A 21,490-nucleotide genomic window follows, 5' to 3' on the forward strand; every position below is an offset into this window, starting at 1 on the left:
ACACTTACACAGTCGATATACCATGTAGCTGTGTCTCATGTCCAGTGCTGGGTGTAATCTAATTACAAAGCGATTACTCACTGTTATCTAATAACGTTTTAGTCAAGAGTAGAGTAAAACAGTACATTTGAAATTAATGTAATCTGATTACAGTTCCTGTCTTTTCAATTAAGTTACTTTTGAGCAACCTACAGTATGTGGGTTCCACTGTGCACATATAGTATTTCTAAAATAATATTAATGTAGGAAACATTTGAAACATTAATTATGCTTATCTGTTTACATTTCTGCGATAGCTGAAGAGACACTAATGAGTCACTGAAGGGAGACTCTTATGATGCTGAGTGCATGCACCAAAATATGCTGATAAAAAATGACAATACAAGAAAACCATGTTTACATGTGATTTGAAATACTCGAGTTATTCTCATCTTCTAAACCATGAAGAGGCAGGCGCATAATATTGCATACATTGGATAAGCCGGTAAGATAAAGGTGTTTACATGCAACGGCAGGTAAAGGTAAATTGATGTAATGGGCCAAAATCTACCCGTGTCTGCTCGCCAGATTCTGACTCCCTGCTACCTTATTGGCCCTATCCCTAAAGCCCACCCCTACACCTACCCCTGAACATACGGATACAAGGGAGTCCAAATTCAGCACCACATTAAGCCGCTTATGACCTTGCACTGATAAATGAAAGCTGTTTATTGCTTTTACATGACCACACACAGTGTCTGCTTATTAAGCATAATTTTGTCAGAATGTGCATGTTAGCGCGTTCAGTGAAGGAGGATATGTAGATGTTATTTTGAAGTCACTGAGCAAAAAAAACTGTGTTTTAGAGAGCAGCTAAAAAGTAGAGTAATTAGTAATGTGATTACTTTCCCATGACATAATGAATAGTGCAATCTGATTGCAATTTTAGAGAAGTAGCCTAACTGGTCATTTGCAGTGGTCGATTACTTTTTGAGTAATTTACCCATCACTGTCTCAAAGTCTCAAAAAGGCAATTATTGCCAAGAAGCTTTTTAGGAAAGCAAATGTATGGCCATGTTTAATCTGGGTGTTAATTGTTAATCTAAAGTATGGGGAGATTCATAATGTTTAACTATTGTTAAAGAGTGAACTAATTCGATATTTTTTATTATGTAACAGTATAACAATATAACAATTATATGGTTTAACAACATAAGTATTTTGTTTTTTCTTGCTTTCCAATTTCGAATTGTTTTAAGACTCCCAGTCTAGACAATACTGTCCTGGGAGGGAATATTAAATGAAGGAAAATCACATCACACGTCTTGTTGCATTGAATGACTGTGCAAAGGTTATCAAGAGAGGCCAGTGCTGGACAGAGACAGTAGCACACGGACATTCAGAGGAAAGTCAGCGTTCACACCACATCGCACCCCTCCCAACCGCTTCACTTTAAACCTGCTGCTGCTGCTCGTTCATTTGTATATATCTGATTCCAAGAAAAGGGAGATCTGGTGCCTCGGTGTTCTTCGGCATTCCAATATTGCCCGTGTGCCTCTCCATCATGGAAATGCTGGGAAAAAAAGAGCGGAGAGGCAGAGATGTGAAGGGCTTGCTGAAAAGGAACTGGGTTCTCATTGCAACCATCGCCTCAGTGATACTAGGTGAGATCGGTGCATTTTAATGCTTTGTTTTAACGCAACATTACGTACACCTTTGTCCTTGCGTCTATTGCGTTCTTGATTGCATTCTTGATTTGTACTGTGGATGGCCACATACAATTACCACTTAAGTGGCCGTTCAGAAAAACGCAGCGCTGCTGCGCGAGACGCGGCGCAATGGAGACGTCCGTCTAGCGCATATGCAATCGGGAAAACCGAATGCGTCCTTCTAAAAAAAAATATATAACGAGACGCGTTTTAGCCATTGAATTTTTTTATTATTATAATTTATTTATTTAATACTTGATACAGCGTCTATAAAACGCGCGAGACGCTGACAAACATCGAAACGAGGCGCGTGCGTGAAAACACATCCATCCTGCGCGTTTGCATGGAAAATATGTATATATAAGGCGCAACACCAGCTCTGTGTAAACGGTATTTTAAGGCTGTAATTACGCAGTATCGTGAGAGCCAGCCTCCTCACTATACCGTTAATTATGTAGACTATTCACCGCTTTTGCCTTATTCATTCCAAGCATTACATGTAGCCTATCTGGTTTGGTATTAAATGGATCTACACGTGATGTCAGTCAATGGCAATACCAGCGATTACATTATATTTGTTGCATTTTTGCTGCACATGCTCTGCAGGTGTGTTCATGAATTAATGTGATGGGTAAAGGCATCGATCCGGATCAGGAATGTGTGTGTGCATGTCCTACAGCAAAAGCTGTTAGATATTTTACTACTGCCACAGAGAAACGTGACCAGACTTTCAGTATGACAGTAAAATCTCACTGTATTCCACCTCGCGCGCACTGCCATGACTTCATATTATAAATTAGGGGCTAGTTGTCTCAATTTCCCCAGTGAATATCGGTGAGGTTATTTTTTGAAAGTAATTTTCTAGGCAAATAAATAGGCTGCCTTAAAGTCTTGATAACAAAACAGCTGTTGAACGTTTCCACTGTTATTGTTCTTTTAAATGTACACATTGATCTTTAGTGACAACATTGAAATTCCCTTTTATGTAATATGGAATTGTATTTTATCAGCCATTGATGTCCCACAACATCAATTTAAAATGCACTATAGGCTTTTTAATATCTTTTAGTAAAAGGTAAACCGTTAATTCTCAAAAGAGCAAAAATTGAAATGTGACAAATATATATAAATAAACTGTTAAACATTACAACATGTGACCGCTTGTATCAGATGGACATATTATATATATAAAAAAATACATTTGTCTTCTGAACACAGTTCAACTTTCATTTAAAAACTATATTCATTAAAGAGTTGACCATTGGCTTAATGCCATTGTGGTTTTAATGTATTCAGTTGTTTAACCAATTACAGCAATTACATAAATGCCATGACGGTATTATAGTTTGGAGGACAGAAGTAACAAAAGATGAGTCTAATTTACTTATTTCACTTATTTGAACTACTGTTGTTGTTTGGTATCATACCAACATAGACATAGGCATTACCCACGTGACAACTAGCCCCGGTCACATCTATATACAAAAAGTACATAGCAGAAGAAACGTAAAGTCTGAAAGTTTTCTGAACTCTTTACAGCAACCACTGCATGATAGCAACGGTATTTTTTTATGAGCATACTTGATCATGTGTGTGCCATGTATATGTATTATTCTTGCAGATAAAATGTGTAATGCAATTGTAAAGAAGCATAGAAATAAGTTATTATTTTTTGTTTTGTTTTTGTTTTTTTCAACTACTTTTCAATCAAGTAGTCAGTGCTCGAAGCCGCAAACCATTCTTGGCGGTCGTATGCTTGGCAAAAGTTTCATAACTACAGGCTGTCCCAAAACCTTTCACTTTTGCTCTATTGGGCAATTCTTAGCTAGTTGGCTTTGGGTTGATAAGCATGTGCTTTGTTTAAATTTTTAGGGTTACAGCAATTGGCATGCCACACAATGACATTGTTGGAGTATGAGCACTTTACCTCACAGACCAGATAGTAATAAATATATATAGATATATATATATATATATATATATATGTATGTATCATTTTGGAAGGTGAAGCCCAGTGCCATTGAGTGACGTGCCAGTAACCGTAACCCTGAAAATGAAAAAGCACAAAGCTCAATGAAAGATTTACCTTAAAGATTTGTTAAAAATGTATTATATATATTCAATTATTTATTGAAATATTTAAACATGTATTTAATTATTTAATATTAAGCAATTTGGCCCTCCATATCTTAGGGCATATGCATAAACATAACCTTGGGTGCGATCACTCGTACAGTTAAACAAGGCAGGTCAAGTAAGCCATACTTGCAACGTTTTACAACACCTTTATTTTATTTTATTTATTTATTTATTTTTTTTGCTTTTTCATAATCATGATAATACTAGTCATAATCTTAGTCATAATCATGATAATACTAGTCATAATCATGCTGTAATATTACAATTATACTATCACATGATATAGTGCAACAACACTTAAAGATGATGTTTTGCCTTGCAAAACATTTAAGGCTATTTCAGGATCTCAGTTCAAAGCTAGACAGACTGGGCCTTAACAAGAATGACAAAATAACAGCAACTTGACATCAACCTTTTCATGGTTTGGTTGTTTTTTTTATTAAAGCCGTAGATTTCCTTGTGCATAAATGTGAATTTTGTCTTAGATCACAAATTGAGATTTGGAACAAACAAATGAATGTATTGTATTCAAAATTCTCAGCCTGCGTTGCTGTCCAGCGGATTTAATTAAGTTCATTGGAAGGCTTTACAAGGATGAAATTAGATTGATTGGAAATTGATAAATTGATAAAAATAAAAAAAATCACCAGTGTATCAGCTGAAGCCAATACAGCACTTCTTGTGCTAAACAGAGAAATCTGGCTGTAATACAGTGAAACAAGTTCAGTTCAATTATACTACAATACATTTAGGTTACAACAGGGTTAAAGTCTCCCTGGGGTAAAGGGCACCTTTGTTTTTGTTTTCTTCCAAAACACTAAATGGCATCAAAAATCTACCACAGAACATCCCTAAATGCCTGTTTTTCTCTATGCACTACAACATTTTCCTGATCCATGAGGTCATTGTATACAATGTCTAAAGTTAAATATATATATACAGTATATATGTATATTTCAATGCCTGTCCAATAAGTGAAAGAACAGTATTTTGGGGTAAAAAGCCCCCCTGTTGCAGGGACTAAAGGCCCCTATTACAGTAAACACATTGTTTTTCTTAAGTGAATCCATCTTGCCGTCTGAAAAGTTTTTGCATAAGTTGACAAATTATGCACTATAACTATTGCCCCGATATCTACACATTATCAATATAACCCCCCTGGGAACCTTTTACCCCATGTGCTCCCTCGCCACCTTTTTAAAAAGTGAATTTTATTCAAAACAACCTTCTGTTGTTATATCTTTTCCTACAAATTATGATGCTAACATCAATAATCAATAAAAAATATATGTAGTTCTTGAATCTTGATACACTTTGTGACCAGAAAAAAATAATTTTCCATAAGGGATGCCAATGGTCCAATTGTACCCTGTGCAGCTCACTATTGTTGTTTGCATTTTTGCCAAATGTCTCATCTTTAGCAGGGAAAGACAAAGATTTGTCTCAATACTTCTTGCTCTGAATTTCATTTGGTAAGGGACACACAGCACACATATTGCATCCATCTGCTCAGTTGTTTTTGTTTATCTAGTATTTTTCTAACAAGTGCTAGACTGACGTATTTGACGCTTCTAGCTGCTTTTCAGAGGCATGAACCTTTTGAAGTAACAAATAGTTAAACTTTTAAAAGCATTTCACAAGACACCAGCATTCTATTCTCTCACACTGAGTCTTACTGTTTTTGAATGCAAGAACGCATCCTGTGTGAACAGCCCCTAAAATCAGACTACTAATTGTAACCACTGGTGGTTCTGTGCAAATGAATATAACATCATATGTTTTTGATGTTGATCTATTGTTGTAAGGTTTAACTAGTGGACTTGCTTTGTCCAGAGAGCCTGGGTAGATGTAGCTTTGATATAGATTAGATGCACCTAAGAGCTTCACATTTACAGTCAGTCTGACATGCTTTCTGACTGATTCTCTGTAAATCTATCCTTTAAAGGAATTGTACTTGGAGTAGTTGTACGGGACTATGCCTCTCTGTCCCAGCTTGAGAAGCAGTACTTTGGCTTCCCAGGAGAAATCCTGATGAGAATGCTAAAGCTAGTCATCCTGCCTCTCATCGTCTCGAGCATGATAACAGGTCTCTTTTCTTTTTCTTTTTTCAAATTTGTGATATTGACCTTTATGTTTAGATAGATAGACAGACAGACAGAGAGAGAGAGATAGATAGATAGACAGACAGACAGACAGACAGAGAAATAGATAGATAGATAGATAGATAGATAGATAGATAGATAGATAGATAGATAGATAGATAGATAGATAGATAGATATACAGACAGACAGACAGACAGAGAAAGAGATAGATAGATAGATAGACAGACAGACAGATAGACAGACAGAGAGGGAGATAGATAGATAGATAGATAGATAGACAGACAGACAGATAGAGAAAGAGATAGATAGATAGATAGATAGATAGATAGATAGATAGATAGATAGATAGATAGATAGATAGATAGATATACAGACAGACAGACAGAGAAAGAGATAGATAGATAGACAGACAGACAGACAGAGAAAGAGATAGATATATAGATAGATAGATAGATAGATAGATAGACAGACAGATAGATAGATAGACAGATAGATAGATAGATAGATAGATAGATAGATAGATAGATAGATAGATAGATAGATAGACAGACAGATAGATAGATAGATAGATAGATAGATAGATAGATAGAGAGAGAGAGAGAGAGAGAGAGAGAGACAGACAGACAGACAGAGAAAGAGATAGATAGATAGATAGATAGATAGACAGACAGACAGACAGAGAAAGAGATAGATAGATAGATAGATAGATAGATATGTATTTATACTGTGCATGCTTATATAAATATATTAGTTAATACATATACATTAACAGTATATATTTTAGTTAATATAATACTATACAATATATACAGGTATATTGTTTATAATTCTTTGTTGACATGCTAACTGATGACCTTGCCTTTGAAGGAGTGGCGGCTTTGGACTCGGAAGTATCAGGGAGGATTGGTCTACGTGCGGTTGTTTATTACTTCACCACTACAGTCATTGCTGTCATTCTCGGTGAGTCACAGACACATGCGCACTGTTCAATCAACTTTATATAAATTAAATTAAAGACATATTGTATTAAAATGGCATTTCTGATAGTCTAACAAAGCTGTCATGCTCACAAGGAATCGTTCTTGTGATTACTATTAAACCTGGGGTCTCTCAGAATGTGGAGAATATTGAGAGAGCCGGAAACAGTCCAAATGTGACCACCGTGGACACCTTGCTGGACCTTGTAAGGTACAAATTGCAGCCCTTGGTCTACCATTGTTGTAAGAAAAAGATATTACATGATAGATTTTAAATTGTCCCTAAAAAGTGTTTGAATTGACACAATGTGTAAATATTGTTGCATTAGATATCAAAATATCAAATGAAGGATGTAGTTCATTTTAAAGAAAGATAGCACACTTTATGCTGAATATTTCACGAAAAGAGCTTGGTCAGATTGTCATTTTATAGAATATAGAACAAAATATATAGTGTTAAAAAGGAAGATTAAAAAAAGGATTTGGACAATTTAGTCATTTGACAACCAAAAATGAGTAAACTGACATTAGTTGTGAAATATTCATACACTGTAAAAAAGGAATTGTTAAGCAAAATTAAAAAGTCAAGGCAACATGATGCAGTACGAGAACTTTATTTTGTCACCAATTCAATCTTATATATGGTTTGAAATTACTTTTACATGAAGTTATCTGAAAGTTTTGCCTCTGAAGAACGGTATGTCTTGCAAGGCAAGACATTATGTACTATTGTTTGACATTGACACACAATAGACCTCAACCCTAACACAAACCTCAACGGTGACAATCCACAAACATCATTGAAGGGATGGTTCATCCAAAAATGAAAACATGCCATCCCAGATGTTTATGACTTCCTATCTTCTGCAGAATACAAAAGAAGATTTTTAGAAGAATATCTCAGCTCTGTATGTCCATACAGTGCAAGTGAATGGTGCCCAGAACTCTGAAGGGCCAAATATCACATAATAGCAAGGGGGTATGTCTTCTGAAGTGCTCCAATTGGTTTTGGGTGAGAATAAACCAAAATATAACTCCCTTTTCCCTGTACATCTTGCCATTGCAGTCTGTAGGCACGATCATGATTTCAAGCTTGATTACACGTCCTAGTGCTTGTCGCATGCACAGAGCGCTAGATGGTGCTAAAGGAAGTGTAATCAAGCTTGAAATCACGATCGCCAAGGAGACTGATGTCAAGATTTATTGTGAAAAAAGGAATTACATTTTGGTCTGTTTTCACCCAGAACTGATTGGATCACTTTAGAGAACATTGATTTAACCACTTGAGTCCATGGATTACTTTTATGATACCTTTATCTGACATTTGGACTTTTAGAGTTCTGGCCACCATTCACTTGCATTGTATGGACCTACAGAGTTGAGATATTGTTCTAAAAATCTTCATTTGTGTTCAGCGGAAGAAAGAAAGTCATACACATCTGGGATGGCGTGAGGGTGATTAAATGAATGTAAGAAAATTTTCATTCTTGGCTGAACCAATCCTTTAATTTAAAAGATGAGCTCTTACCATGACCACACAACAATTAACTAACAGGCAAAAAAACAAAAACAATAACTGCATAAATAAAGAAATAGTCAAGAATAAGCCTATAACACTAACCGCATAATTTATTCATGTTGCAATGCATGCTGGGAACTCACAAATCAGCAACATTGTTCCATATGAAATTGTTCATTCAGGCAACTTAGTTGGAACTTGGGACAACATTTGGGGGGATATTGTTGGTCTAACATACATTTTGCTAAGTAATTAACATTTTGTAGTATCCATGACTAAAAAATAAATAAATTAGCTGGATAAAATGTAATTTCATTTTTTACAGTGTAGTTACTGTGTTGAACTACACCTGTGGTTACTCTGCTAAAACCCCTGTGTGTACTTGAGGGGAACTGACTTCATTCATACATTAAAAATGACCTTTGGTACCTTGCGTAAATGCAAAAATGGATAAAACTAAAATATCTAGCATAATTTGTTTCCAGATGTCATTTGATTTAATATTTTGTAATTTGATGCAACAACATTTATACATGTTTATTTGTGATTTAAGTACTCAAATACATTTTAGGTTGTATATTATATGTGAAATAGTACATATCAAAACAACATTAGATATGAAAAATTATCTGTATCGTGCATTTAAAAATGTTTTTCTCATTTTACCAAAGGAATATGTTTCCTGAAAATCTTGTGCAAGCCTGTTTTCAGCAGGTAAAAGTTATTGTAGTTTTTTATTTTTCAAACATGAGGACTTTGAAGGAATAGTTCATCCGAAAATGAAAATTCTCTAATCATTTACTCTCATGCCATCCCAGATGTGTATGACTTTCTTTCTTCAGCAGAACACAAACTGAGATTTTTAGAAGACTATCTCAGCTCTGTAGATCCTTACAATGCAAGTGAATGGGAACTAAAGTACTTATATATATATATATATATATATATATATATATATATATATATATATATATATATTCTCACCCACACTTAACATGTCACTTCAGAAGATAAAATGACCTAAAGATTAGGTCATGTCATATCCAATGACTGGACAGATGACAAAGACCTATATCGTCAGCGATGTAAAATCTACTCTCAAGCTAACATGCTTATAAGGAGGTTTTCTTTGTGTTCTGACTTTGTGAAGTGCTCTCTGTTTAGAACCTACATCACACCGCTATACACTGCTCAATTGTGGTCTAACTATAAGAAATAGAGTATGCAGAGACTCAAGGTTGCATACAATGATGCAATGAGGTCACTGCTTCGTGTCCCTAGGTGGCATAGTGCCAGTCATTTGTTTGTGTCTACTAGAGTGCCATCTTGTGAGGCACTTTTAAGACAACTGATGTTTAGTTTTATGTGTCGCCTGGACAGGTCAGTGAACCATATAATTGAAGCCCTAGTCAGTCCACTGAAAAGCTGTTTACACCTCTAGGTTAAGAGGACACTGGTGCAATAGCCTGTATATCCTTTAGGCTAATATGGAAATTTGTATGTATTTATGTATGTATGTATGTGTTATATGGACCTGTGTCTGCAATAAAGATTTAATAATAATAATAATAATATGGATTTAACTAATGAAACAAAAATAGCCTTTATGTGCTTTTGGGGCTTAAAAATTTTGGTCACTATTCACTTGCATTGTATGGACCTGCAGAGCTGAAATATTCTTATAAAATACTTTGTGTTGTGCTGAAGAAAGAAAGTCATGCACATATTTGGTGGCATGTGGGTGAGTAAATAATGAGAGAATGATTTTCATTTTTGGGTGAATTATCAGTTTAAGCCATTGCTAAATTGCACCATATGTCTTTCAGTATAAGACGCAGCGTGAAGAGATTGAACCACCAAAAAACAACATAAACGCAACCGTTACAGCTACATTTCCACCATTGACTACAATTATTACAACTGTTGCACAGGTGAGACAAAGAAAATTATTTCAGACAAAGACTGGTATATTGCTATTGTATGGTATGTTGGCATTGTTATCATCACAAGGGAATTATTTGACAATAGCTAGCCTGTTGAAAGCATTAATTTGTGCTCATTCATGCTGTAGAATTTGACCACGGACTACAAGATCGTTGGAATGTATTCAGACGGGATTAATGTCCTTGGTCTCATCGTATTCTGTGTGACATTTGGCCTGGTCATCGGCAAGATGGGAGAAAGGGGACGCATCCTTCTAGAGTTCTTTGATGCTCTGAATGAGGCCACCATGAGACTCGTTCACATTATTATGTGGTTAGTCCTGACACATGATACACATTCTGGCAGAGACCTGAGGGCTGCAAAATAATGACAAAATTCAGAATTGTCATTTATTTCCCCTGATACTGCAATCGCAGTAATATATATATATATTTATATATATATATATATATATATATATATATATATATATATATATATATATATATATATATATATATATGCATTACATTCTTGTAGCAGAAAAGTTCATCATTGATAAGACAATACAAAAAGTGGCTTTAGAATACAATGTATTGTTTACTACCATATTATTGATCATAAATCAATCATTGACATACAGTTCACAGCATCCATTTGTCAGTCAATTGGAGATTTATTATGAGGGCTTGTTTAAGGACCCATCAATGTACACCTGCGTCAGACATTTTTTTATTTAATTTTTTAGAAACAAGCCAAAGGTTTACATAGTACACAATACTACAGATATATTTTACAATAATGCCAAGACATTATATTAATTAAATAGTGCAATGGTTTTCAATGCTTTGGAGTTGTTGGAGGTACAAAGAGTATTTAAATAATATTTTAAGTCTTTACAAAAAAGTGCAAATAGGGGCTTTATAGACATAAATTTACACTTATGTATAAAAAACTTGGCAAGAAAAATAAACAGATTAATCAGAAAATATTAGCTTAAATTATCAAATCTGTGAAAACCAAATAAAATGTCTTTATAAAGCAAAGAAAAACTAGTTAAAATAGAGGTAAGTACAAACTAAATTTTCTCCAAAATACTACAGCGTGGACACATTCCCCGAAAAGGTGTAGGGCAGATTAATCTACAGCATTACAGAAGGAGCAAAGTGGATCTATTTCAGGGATATATAAAAAATAAAGAAAATAAATACAAAATATTGAAATAAAATTAAGGTCTATTTGTGCTAAATTAAATTAAATTAAAATGTGGGAGCAGACCCAAATGGAATTCTCTGTAATCTACAATTTTTGTGACTAGTTGAATAATGGATTATTTGTTGAATTAATTTTGCAGTCTTACCATGAACTTTTGGATTTTGTTTGTGAGATGCAGTTTTAATTGTATATATTTATATATATATATATTTGAGGTGTTGTGTCAGTGTGTATATAAATTGAATGATGCTTTATGAATTTTATTTTGCAGTTACATGCCTGTCGGCATCTTATTCCTGATCGCTGCCAAGATCATTGAGGTTGAAGACTGGGAAATCTTCAGGAAGATGGGCCTGTACATGGTCACAGTGCTCAGCGGGTGAAGCATCTTAAATGTGGAGCTGATTTACTATTGCTGTTAGGCTAGCCGTTTACTGTTCAGATACAGTTAAATATCAGCTCTGTCCACACAGAGATAAGGGCCAAGGACATTTAAAACTGCTCAAGCTGCAGATGTAGTTACAATACATTTCATAAACTCCAAATTTCCACTAAATTGAGTGATAGAGCCAACCAATCAGGCTTTTCTATTAATACAGTTAAACAAATGCCATCTGCAATCATGTGGAATTGACTGAGACTGAAAAGTGTGGATTGCACAGTGCTGAGTCATGCAGAGAAATTTGTAGCTCTTAAGACTGGAGAGGACATAAATCCAAATGCACTTGGATAAAATGTGGTGGATAACACCAAATAGCTTTTTTCCCCCACCTAAATGAAAGCTATGTAACTAATTCTCATGTCTTTATTCTCATGTCTTTATTCTCATGCAAAAAGTGTTATTATAAGGAAGTCTCTTTATTCTAATGTTCATCCTGATAATTTGACAACATCCACTACTTTCTGCAGACAAATGTTTTATGTTTTAAAACCTATTTCCTCGGTGTCTCCACAGACTTGCCATCCATTCCATCATATTCCTCCCTCTTATCTACTTTGTCTTTGTGAGGAAGAATCCATACACCTTTACTTTGGGGATGGCACAGGCCCTGGTGACAGCCCTTATGATTTCCTCAAGGTGAGCCAAAGATTCTGCATTTTATAGGTCTCTTGAACAAGGGACAAAATGTCATGGTCTGTCTTAAATTAATGGTCTATTAAAAATCAATGGTTGAACTTTGTTTGTTTGTACAAAATGGCTAATAATGCCCTTAACTAGCAAATATAGAATTGAACCACACCACTTTATTGATAGTCAGTTTTGTTGTGCTTTGTGCCAAGACCATTGTTGTTTCTTAACAAGATTAAATGACAGAGACAGTGTAGCAATAAATCACTGATCCTGATAAAATCATAATCTGATCAAATTAAAATCAGAAACAGATAAAGAAGAAAGATGCTGTGACTTCAATAAAATCCTAAAATGCTTCGAAACATTCCTCGATGTCGTCTTTAATACTGTGTTTTGGTCAACATTTCCAATATGTTTAAAGCCGAGATGATATGGCTATACTAGGCATTGACTTTCCAGTTGTATAAATTTTGAATGTGCTGATCCACAATAGGGACTGATTTTGTAGGTGACCATATTATGCTTTTTACAATGAATGTGTTTACTACATCAGCTCAGCTACCCTGCCAGTCACCTTCCGATGTGCAGAGGAGAACAACAGGATTGACAAGCGGATCACCCGCTTTGTCCTTCCAGTTGGTGCCACCATCAACATGGACGGTACTGCCCTCTATGAAGCTGTTGCTGCCATATTTATAGCCCAGTTAAACAACTTTGCCCTGGATGCTGGGCAGATTATTACCATTAGGTAGGTGGGATGTATGAATTTGAAAAGGAGGTTCAAATACAGTTGAGGGTCTTTTTGAAAAATATGCAGAGTCCTTGAATGAAGCAATTTTTTTTTCTGTAGTATCACGGCAACAGTAGCCAGCATTGGTGCAGCAGGAGTTCCAAATGCTGGGCTGGTAACCATGGTGATAGTACTCACAGCTGTGGGGCTTCCAGCTAATGATGTCACCCTCATCGTTGCTGTTGATTGGCTGCTGTAAGTATCTCTCTTTCCATGTCCTAAGTCCCAGATACAAAAGAAAATCTGATATACAATGGGGTTTTAAAAAAAAAAAAAAAAAGAATTAAGATTAACATTTTTATTTTTATTAAAACACAGAAAAACAAAACATAAATACACCAAATCAACTTTTAACACTCACTACCACAGTTAATTTGCACCTTTTCTTCTCTGTGCGTTTTTTGCGCCCCAGTTGACTATTCGCAACAAAACGTTTTATTGTCTGGTGGTCATTTTACAATTTTTGACTGTCAGTATCAGTAAAATCTCCTTTTTTGGCCCATTTTGAGGTAATGAAGCTGCCTAATAATTATGCACACCTTGAGATAAGGTGTTAGTCACTTCCAAGATTCCCTAATCTTCTATAAGACTCCTGAAACAGGGGTGCTCCAACTAACTTCCAACCCCTGTCTGGTGACCATAAGTCAAGTCAAGTCAAGTCAAGTCAATTTTATTTGTATAGCGCCTTTCACAACACACATCGTTTCAAAGCAGCTTTACAGAATATCATCATTAACAGACGATAAAACTGTAATGTCTATAAAGTCGATTAATCATCATTGTGTAATTTAGATAAAATAAGATTTTTAATAGTGTTTATAAATAATTAAATGATAATTGTATTAATAACCCCAGTGAGCAAGCTGTAGGCGACTGTGGCAAGGAACACAAAACTCCATAAGATGTTGATTAATGGAGAAAAATAACCTTGGGAGAAACCAGACTCACTGTGGGGGCCAGTTCCCCTCTGGCTAACATCATGAATGTAATGTAAATATTAATTATGTATAGGTAAAATCATGGTTTAAAATTATTAAACTAAGTGATAAGGGTCAGTGATTAAACATCGATTGTGTTTGAACTGTAAGATTAATGACCAAAGTCTTTGAAGTCCATCTTGATTAATTGCAGAAGTTCACAGATGCAATTGTCCTTGTTAATTGGCTGATGAAGGCTTTTGTTGGCAATAGTTAGTCTAAGCATTTCATTTCAGGATCGTAGTCCATAAATAGACCGAGGTGATGCAGGTTGGAGTTGGAATAATTTCATCCTCTGAAGTCCGTCATAATAGATTGAAGTGATGTTTGGCTGGCACCGGCTGCATTTAGTCATCATCATTCTGCGACATGTAGCAGTGGAGTCCAACAGGAAGCAGGAATGGTGCTGGATCCAGCCGGTTCTGGTGACCTCAGGATAGGAGTCCCGAGGTTGAGACAGGGAAACAAATAAAAAGATGTAAGCGTAGATGCCATTTAATTTATTGCAGAGTTAGAGATCATGCTCAATGTTTCTGGTTTCTGGTTCTGGCAGACCCAACTAAAGCAGCCTAACTGTAGGTTGGAGGATAAATTAGGTGTATGCCTGGCTAAATAGATGAGTCTTTAGTCTAGACTTAAACTGAGAGAGACTTAAACATAACACAGGTAGGACCCAATCCCCCTCTAGTTTATTCTCTACTTTGATTTCTGCCCCATCTCCCAAAATACAGAGTCTGGGGCTAAATGAAACCCAAGTGCCCAAGACGTCACATACAAAATTCTGAACCCTCAACCAAAACCCATGGATCTTAACGCACCCCCAAAAAACATGGTGTGGCAGGGCAGAGGGCGGGGCCGGGTCTTGATTCTCTACACACCCGGTCACTCTGCAGTCGACCTTTATCCCTCTCGGAGGCTTGATTAGCCTGATAAGGGACCGGGTGTGTGTAGAATCACGACCTGGCCCCGCCCTCCGCCCTGCCACACATGGGTTGTATCTCCATCTTCCAATTGGCATCGACAGCAGGTGGCATCGACCAAGCCTATCATCTAGAGGGGGTCCAATAGAATCTATGTAAATTCTTGAACTGCATAAAGTGAACCCTTGCATCTCTAGATACAGATTTGAAATATTTTTGAATCCTAGCACACACTCCTTCCTCCAATAACAAGTTTAAATCTTTCTCCCATAATCTCTTGAAAGAAGTTGAAGCTCCATCCCCCAGACTCTGAATTAACAGGTAATAAGCACTGATGCCTCATGACCTTTTCCAAAAGCAGTAATCACCTCTCTCAAAGCATCTGCTGCTTTACAGTACGGAGCATGTAATTTGTTGAAATGTAGTCTGGGACGTTTACCATTCCAAATGAAGGACTTCGCTATGCTATCAAATTGTTTGAAAAAAGTGAGACTGTAGCAGGTAGTTGAATTTTGGAATACAGTTAATTTTAATAACATTAACCTTCCCAATCATCGACAAATGTAATGAAGCCCACCTGTCCACATCGCTCAAACCTTTTTATTAAAGGGTCAAAATTAACTCGAACTAAATCAGACAAATTTGCTGGGAATAAAATACCCAAATACTTAATGCCCTGTTTGGGCCACTGGAAAGCGCCCAGCTGGAAGGCCGTTACTGGACAGTACGCTGTCAGAGCCATAGCTTCGGATTTAAACCAATTGACTCTGTATCCTGAGGAAAAGGAATTAATAATTCTGTTTAATTAATAATAATTAAGAATTCTGTGGAGGCAAAGCATAGATCTAGTAGGGTGAGAGACAAATAACAAAACATCATCTGTGTAAAGCAAAAGCTTATGCGCCACACCTCCCACCATCACCCCTGGAAAATTATCCTCCTTTCTTATCACAGCTGATAATGTTTCCAGGGCAAGACAGAAAATTAATGGGGAAAGAGGGCAACCCTGCCGGATGCCCCTATTCAGAGTAAAATAATCTGAAATTAATCCATTTGTTTGTACCGCTACTACAGGGTGTCTATAAAGTAACTTAATCCACTTATATGCTCAGCAAATACCCGGATGCTCCAGTGCTACTTCTTAGTGACTTTAACAGCTGTCGGCTTGACTACTCATTGCCAGCCTTCAATCAACATGTGGATGTACCAACGAGATTCAATAAAACTATAGATTTGTGTTACAGTAACATTCCGGAAGCCTTTAAAGCCAGAGCTCTCCCACCGCTAGGGTTAGCGGATCACAATGTTATTCATTTACTTCCTGTTTACAAACAACGGCTGAAACAACGCAAACCGGTAATACGCAGCATCCCCCAGTGGTCGGAAGATGCTATTGCATGCCTTCAAGTCTGTTTTGCATGTACAGACTGGGAAGTCTTTGAGGGAGACCTGGATGAACAGGTTTCAGTTATTACAGATTACATCAAATTCTGTATGGATCTTTGTATACCGGTAAAGACTATCAGAGCATATTCCAACTCAAAACCATGGATTAATCCACAGATAAAATATATTTTCAAGAAGAGGAAACTTGCCTTTAGGCAAAAGGACTCCGCTGGTCTCAAAAAATAAATCAGGATATCAAAAATGAGATCTTTAAAGCTGAAAAATAATTATAAAAACAAATTGGAGCACGACTTTGCAAATATGAACACCAAGCAGGCATTCCAGCATGTTAGGACTCTTACTGGACAAGCCTTTAAACAGACTACTTGTGCATCAGATCCCACCACCTTTGCAAGTAATCTTAATAAGTTTTATGCCCGTTTTGACACATCTGACTTTTCAGCAGAGTGTGATAGCCTTTTGGATTCTTTGCCCCTTCAAGAGTTGAACTATGAGTCCCTTCTAACCAGGCAGGATGTCTATTCCCAGCTCATTAAGTGCAAACCGAATAAGGCTCCTGGGCCGGATGGTATTCAGGGCCGGGTCTTGAAAAGCTGTGCCCTGGAATTAACCCCTATTCTCCATTCACTCTTCCTCCATTCACTCTGTACTTCAACAATACCTGTCAAATGGAAATCATCAATTGTTATTCCTGTTCCAAAAAACACGCATCCATCTGAGTTAAATCACTACAGGCCTGTATCATTAACCTCTATTATAATTAAATGTTTTGAGAAAATCATCAAAAACATTATGCTTCCATATGTTATACCATCTCTAGATTGTCTACAATTTGCATATAAGCAGAAGAGAGGCACAGATGATGCAGTGGCCTGTCTCTTACATTGTCTACTTCAACACCTGGACATTTCGGGGAATTATGCCAGACTTCTCTTTATTGACTTTAGTTCCGCTTTTAATTCGATTCAGCGTCACCAGGTGATAAAGAAACTACAGAGAATGCAAGTCCCATCATCCCTAATATATTGGATCCATAATTTTCTTTCCAATAGACCCCAAGTGGTTAAGGTGGGCAGTGCATCATCATCAACCATTGTCCTTAAAGGGTAACTAAACCCTAAACCAACTTTTTTTAGTTAATGATCTGTAAGCATGGGGCTTTATTAGTACTGGTCATTGATTCAAGTAATTTTTTTGACATTTGTGTATAAAGTGTTTTAATTCTACAATATATGGTGTAAAAACGTCTGAGTGCTGCCCTCTTCAGGTTGAACGGTGGCTACTGCAGTTGAATTTTCCTATTGGCTGTTTGCGGTACTTCGTGACGTAAGCGGTGACAGCTGACGTAAGCAGGTTCCAGCTCACCACGCCAGATTCATGTACATGTCGTCTTGCGACCGTTTGAGGAATAATAATAACATAGAGTCTGACAACAGCTGTCAATTAATCCGCCCACAGTCTCAGGTGCCCCACTCGGTTCGTTCCCTCTATCCCCGCCGGGGTCTGTCCACTTTTCCAGCATTTTCAAATATTTCTAGTGGGTGGAGTCAGACTCTGAGCAAGTGTTTAGTTACCCTTTAATACCGGCGCCCCTCAGGGGTGTGTACTTAGCACATTCCTTTTTATTCTTTACACAAATGACTGTCAGAGTCCTTTTACAACGACTCATTATTTTAAATATGCAGATGATACAGCCATTCTTGCTCTGCTTAATGAGGACAAGGACTCTTTTTTGGACTATCAACGTTCTACAGCACATTTTAGAAAGTGGTGTGAGGATAACTTTCTGCACCTCAATATTTTAAAGACTAAGGAACTGGTCTTTAGCACCTCAAAAACACAGATCCATGCTTCTAGCATTATCATTGATGGAGAGATAGTTGAGAGAGTAGAGCATTTCAAATATCTTGGCATTATTTTGGACCAAAATCTCAATTTTAACCAGCATACTCTAGGGGTTTACAAATGCTGTCAACAAAGACTGACAGCTATTCGTAAACTTAGGCACTTGTCTGTTCAGCCACGTCTCCTTCTGCTTCTGTATCGTAGTATTATTGAACCGGTCCTTTCTTATGGGGCCATTTGTTTTTTTCATATGCTTACAGTTACCAACAAGAACAAATTCTTAAAGATAACTCATTTAGCAAGTAAAATTATTGGTATCCCTACCCCCAATTTATCGGATAGTGTCTTGACATTCACGTTGCGAAAGGCACAACAAATCTTAAATGACTCAGAACACCCACTTTACAAGTATTTTATCCTTCTGCCTTCTGGCCGCAGGTATAGGTTACCGATGTGTAGGAAGGCCAAGTTCAGTAAGAGTTTTGTTCCTGTATCTATACGAGCTCTAAATACATAGGGAATCAGCCTTTGATACGTTAGGTATGCTCTCTGTCTCTGTTTGTTTTTTTATTTTTTTTTGTTGTAGATGTTTATATGTTGATGTTTCTAATATGATATACATGTGTGTCTGTATTATGTACGCACCTATGGTGGAAACAAATTTCCTCTCGAGGACAAATAAATCAATCAATCAATCAATCAATCAACCAATAAATGTACTCCCGGACCCGTATATTTCCAAAATCTTAAAAAGATAATCCCATTCTACCATATCAAACACCTTTTCAGCATCAAGTGAGATGGCAGCAACCAGAGACTGATCATTCGCTACTGACCACATGATATTGATGAAATGCCTAATGTTATTAGAAGAGCTACGGCCCCGAATAAACCCCACCTGATCTATATGTATAAGTTATGTCATAACTTAATCGGTTAGTCCAAATTTTGGACAAAATTTTTACATCTAGCTAGATCAGAGAAATTGGATGGTAACTTTTACACTCGCTTGGATCTTTGTCCTTTTTACGAATCGGACTGATCCGGGCTTGTCATGGTTGCATTTACATTCTTTAATGATTCTGTATAAACTTCTAGCAAGTGTGGAGCCAATTCTGTAGCATAAGATCTAAAAAATTCAGCGGCAAACTATCTGGCCCCGGAGCATTGCCAGTAGGCAAGGCCTTAATTACCTCGTCAAGCTCCTTGAAGCTTATCTCAGAATCAAGAGAATTGCTTTGCTCAATGGGTTCAATAGTCTCCAAATATCTGTAAGACCAAGATCTTTACACATCCTGTGAAGCGTCAATGTTGCTCAAGGGGTCTTACACACTTTTGCTTCACTATGATCAAGGATTGAGTCCATCAATAGATTAAAGTCTCCTCCCAATATTATATCATGAGGGGTGCCAACAGTTTGCAACATCCCTTCAAGATCTGTAAAATAGCCCTAATTGTCAATGTTAGGTATGTAAATATTAGCCAAAATCAACCTTTGCCCCTGAATTAAAGCTAAAACATTAATGAAGATCAGGGGTCTGTTGGCCACCGGGAGAACCGGGAATAAGCTGAAATGAGCATGCAGAACGGCCACAAAATGGCACCACAATATACCAAAGGGGGCAGCGATATGCATAAAAGCACAGCAAGGTTTACAAGGACATGTTCCAAATCAACTTTGGTCGCCAGCAGATAATCAGATAATCGATCTGCCACGTTTGTAACCAACTTAGATCATTTTGTTTCCATCGGCGTAATTGATTGACGTATTACAGCGAGATCTTCTAAGTCAGCAACAACTTTCATCAGCATCACAAACATGTTGGACAAGATTTCCTTGAAAATTCTCAAATCATACTGGGATAACATGATTCATCATTGAGTTCATGCCAGCTCAAGTGCACACTATCATTTAAAGAAAGAAGGGGACATACCAAATACAAAAAAATACAAAAATCTGTCACTTACAATTGTTGCTATAAATTACATAATACATTTTTATCTAATTTGTAATGTATAAAACTGAATCAAATAAAAGTTTTAAACCCCACTGTATATCAGCTTATGTATACCCACACTTTACAGCATTTAAAACAGATTGACTTTTTGTTAAAAAAAAAGCATAATTTGATTAGTAGCCTACTCGTAATTTAAAATAAAAATTCACAAAACATGATGCAACAGTTTAAATGTTGACATTGTTACTCCATCCTCAAATCAGCGATCGCTTCCGGACCATGATTAACGTCCTGGGAGATGCCTATGGCGCTGGAATAGTCCAGAAGCTGTCAAAGCGAGAACTGGAGAGGATGGACCTCATGTCAGATGTGGATGCGTCCAACCCCTTTGCCCTAGAGACCACAATGGATGACGAAGAATGTGAGAAGAAATCGTACGTTAATGGTGGATTCACTATTGACAAGAGTGATGCCATTTCCTTCACTGAAACCTCACAGTTTTAAAGGTGAAAATGTGCCATCGTTAAAAGGAGGGTTCCAAGAGGTAGGAGCCATTCATAAAATTAGTGCCATGAGAATGAGGGAAACTCATTTCAGAGGACATGATTGAGTGCAGACATTAGCAATGTCTGCCCTTGCTGTTCTCCTTCCTTCATTCTTCCCATAACTGTGCCCTTGAACTTATATCAATGTATGCGCCAGACAGAGAGAAAAAAATGTCAAGGAAATAAGAAAACAACTGTGCTTCCACTGTTCAGGATTAGTTCACCCAACCAATGAAAGTTCTGTCATTATTTACTCACTTTTGTGTCAATCCAAACCTGTTTTATGTTGAATGTTCATGCAGCTCTTTTCCATACAGTGACATTTCGGGGGTTGTCAGAAGTTACAAGGAAAATCCCTCCTTGGCCTTGCCCTGTCCATCCCACATATTCAAATGAGTGTTTTGTCACAGTC

At 36.8% G+C, this 21,490-nt stretch overlaps 1 protein-coding gene across 1 annotated transcript; it reads left to right on the top strand.

The window, feature by feature from the left end:
* Positions 1-1,367: 1,367 nt before the first annotated feature.
* On the top strand, positions 1,368-21,404 carry LOC127652874 (excitatory amino acid transporter 3-like). Its single transcript, XM_052139334.1, has 12 exons — positions 1,368-1,643; positions 5,773-5,913; positions 6,798-6,890; positions 7,004-7,118; positions 9,098-9,140; positions 10,253-10,357; positions 10,498-10,682; positions 11,836-11,943; positions 12,520-12,642; positions 13,190-13,384; positions 13,487-13,621; positions 20,797-21,404. Exons 1-12 carry the CDS (start codon positions 1,544-1,546, stop codon positions 21,035-21,037), a joined length of 1,584 nt encoding a protein of 527 aa, XP_051995294.1. The 5' UTR covers positions 1,368-1,543; the 3' UTR covers positions 21,038-21,404.
* The last annotated feature ends 86 nt before the right edge of the window (positions 21,405-21,490 follow it).

This window comes from Xyrauchen texanus, chromosome 1, assembly GCF_025860055.1.
Source record: "Xyrauchen texanus isolate HMW12.3.18 chromosome 1, RBS_HiC_50CHRs, whole genome shotgun sequence".
Lineage (NCBI taxonomy): Eukaryota > Metazoa > Chordata > Actinopteri > Cypriniformes > Catostomidae > Xyrauchen > Xyrauchen texanus.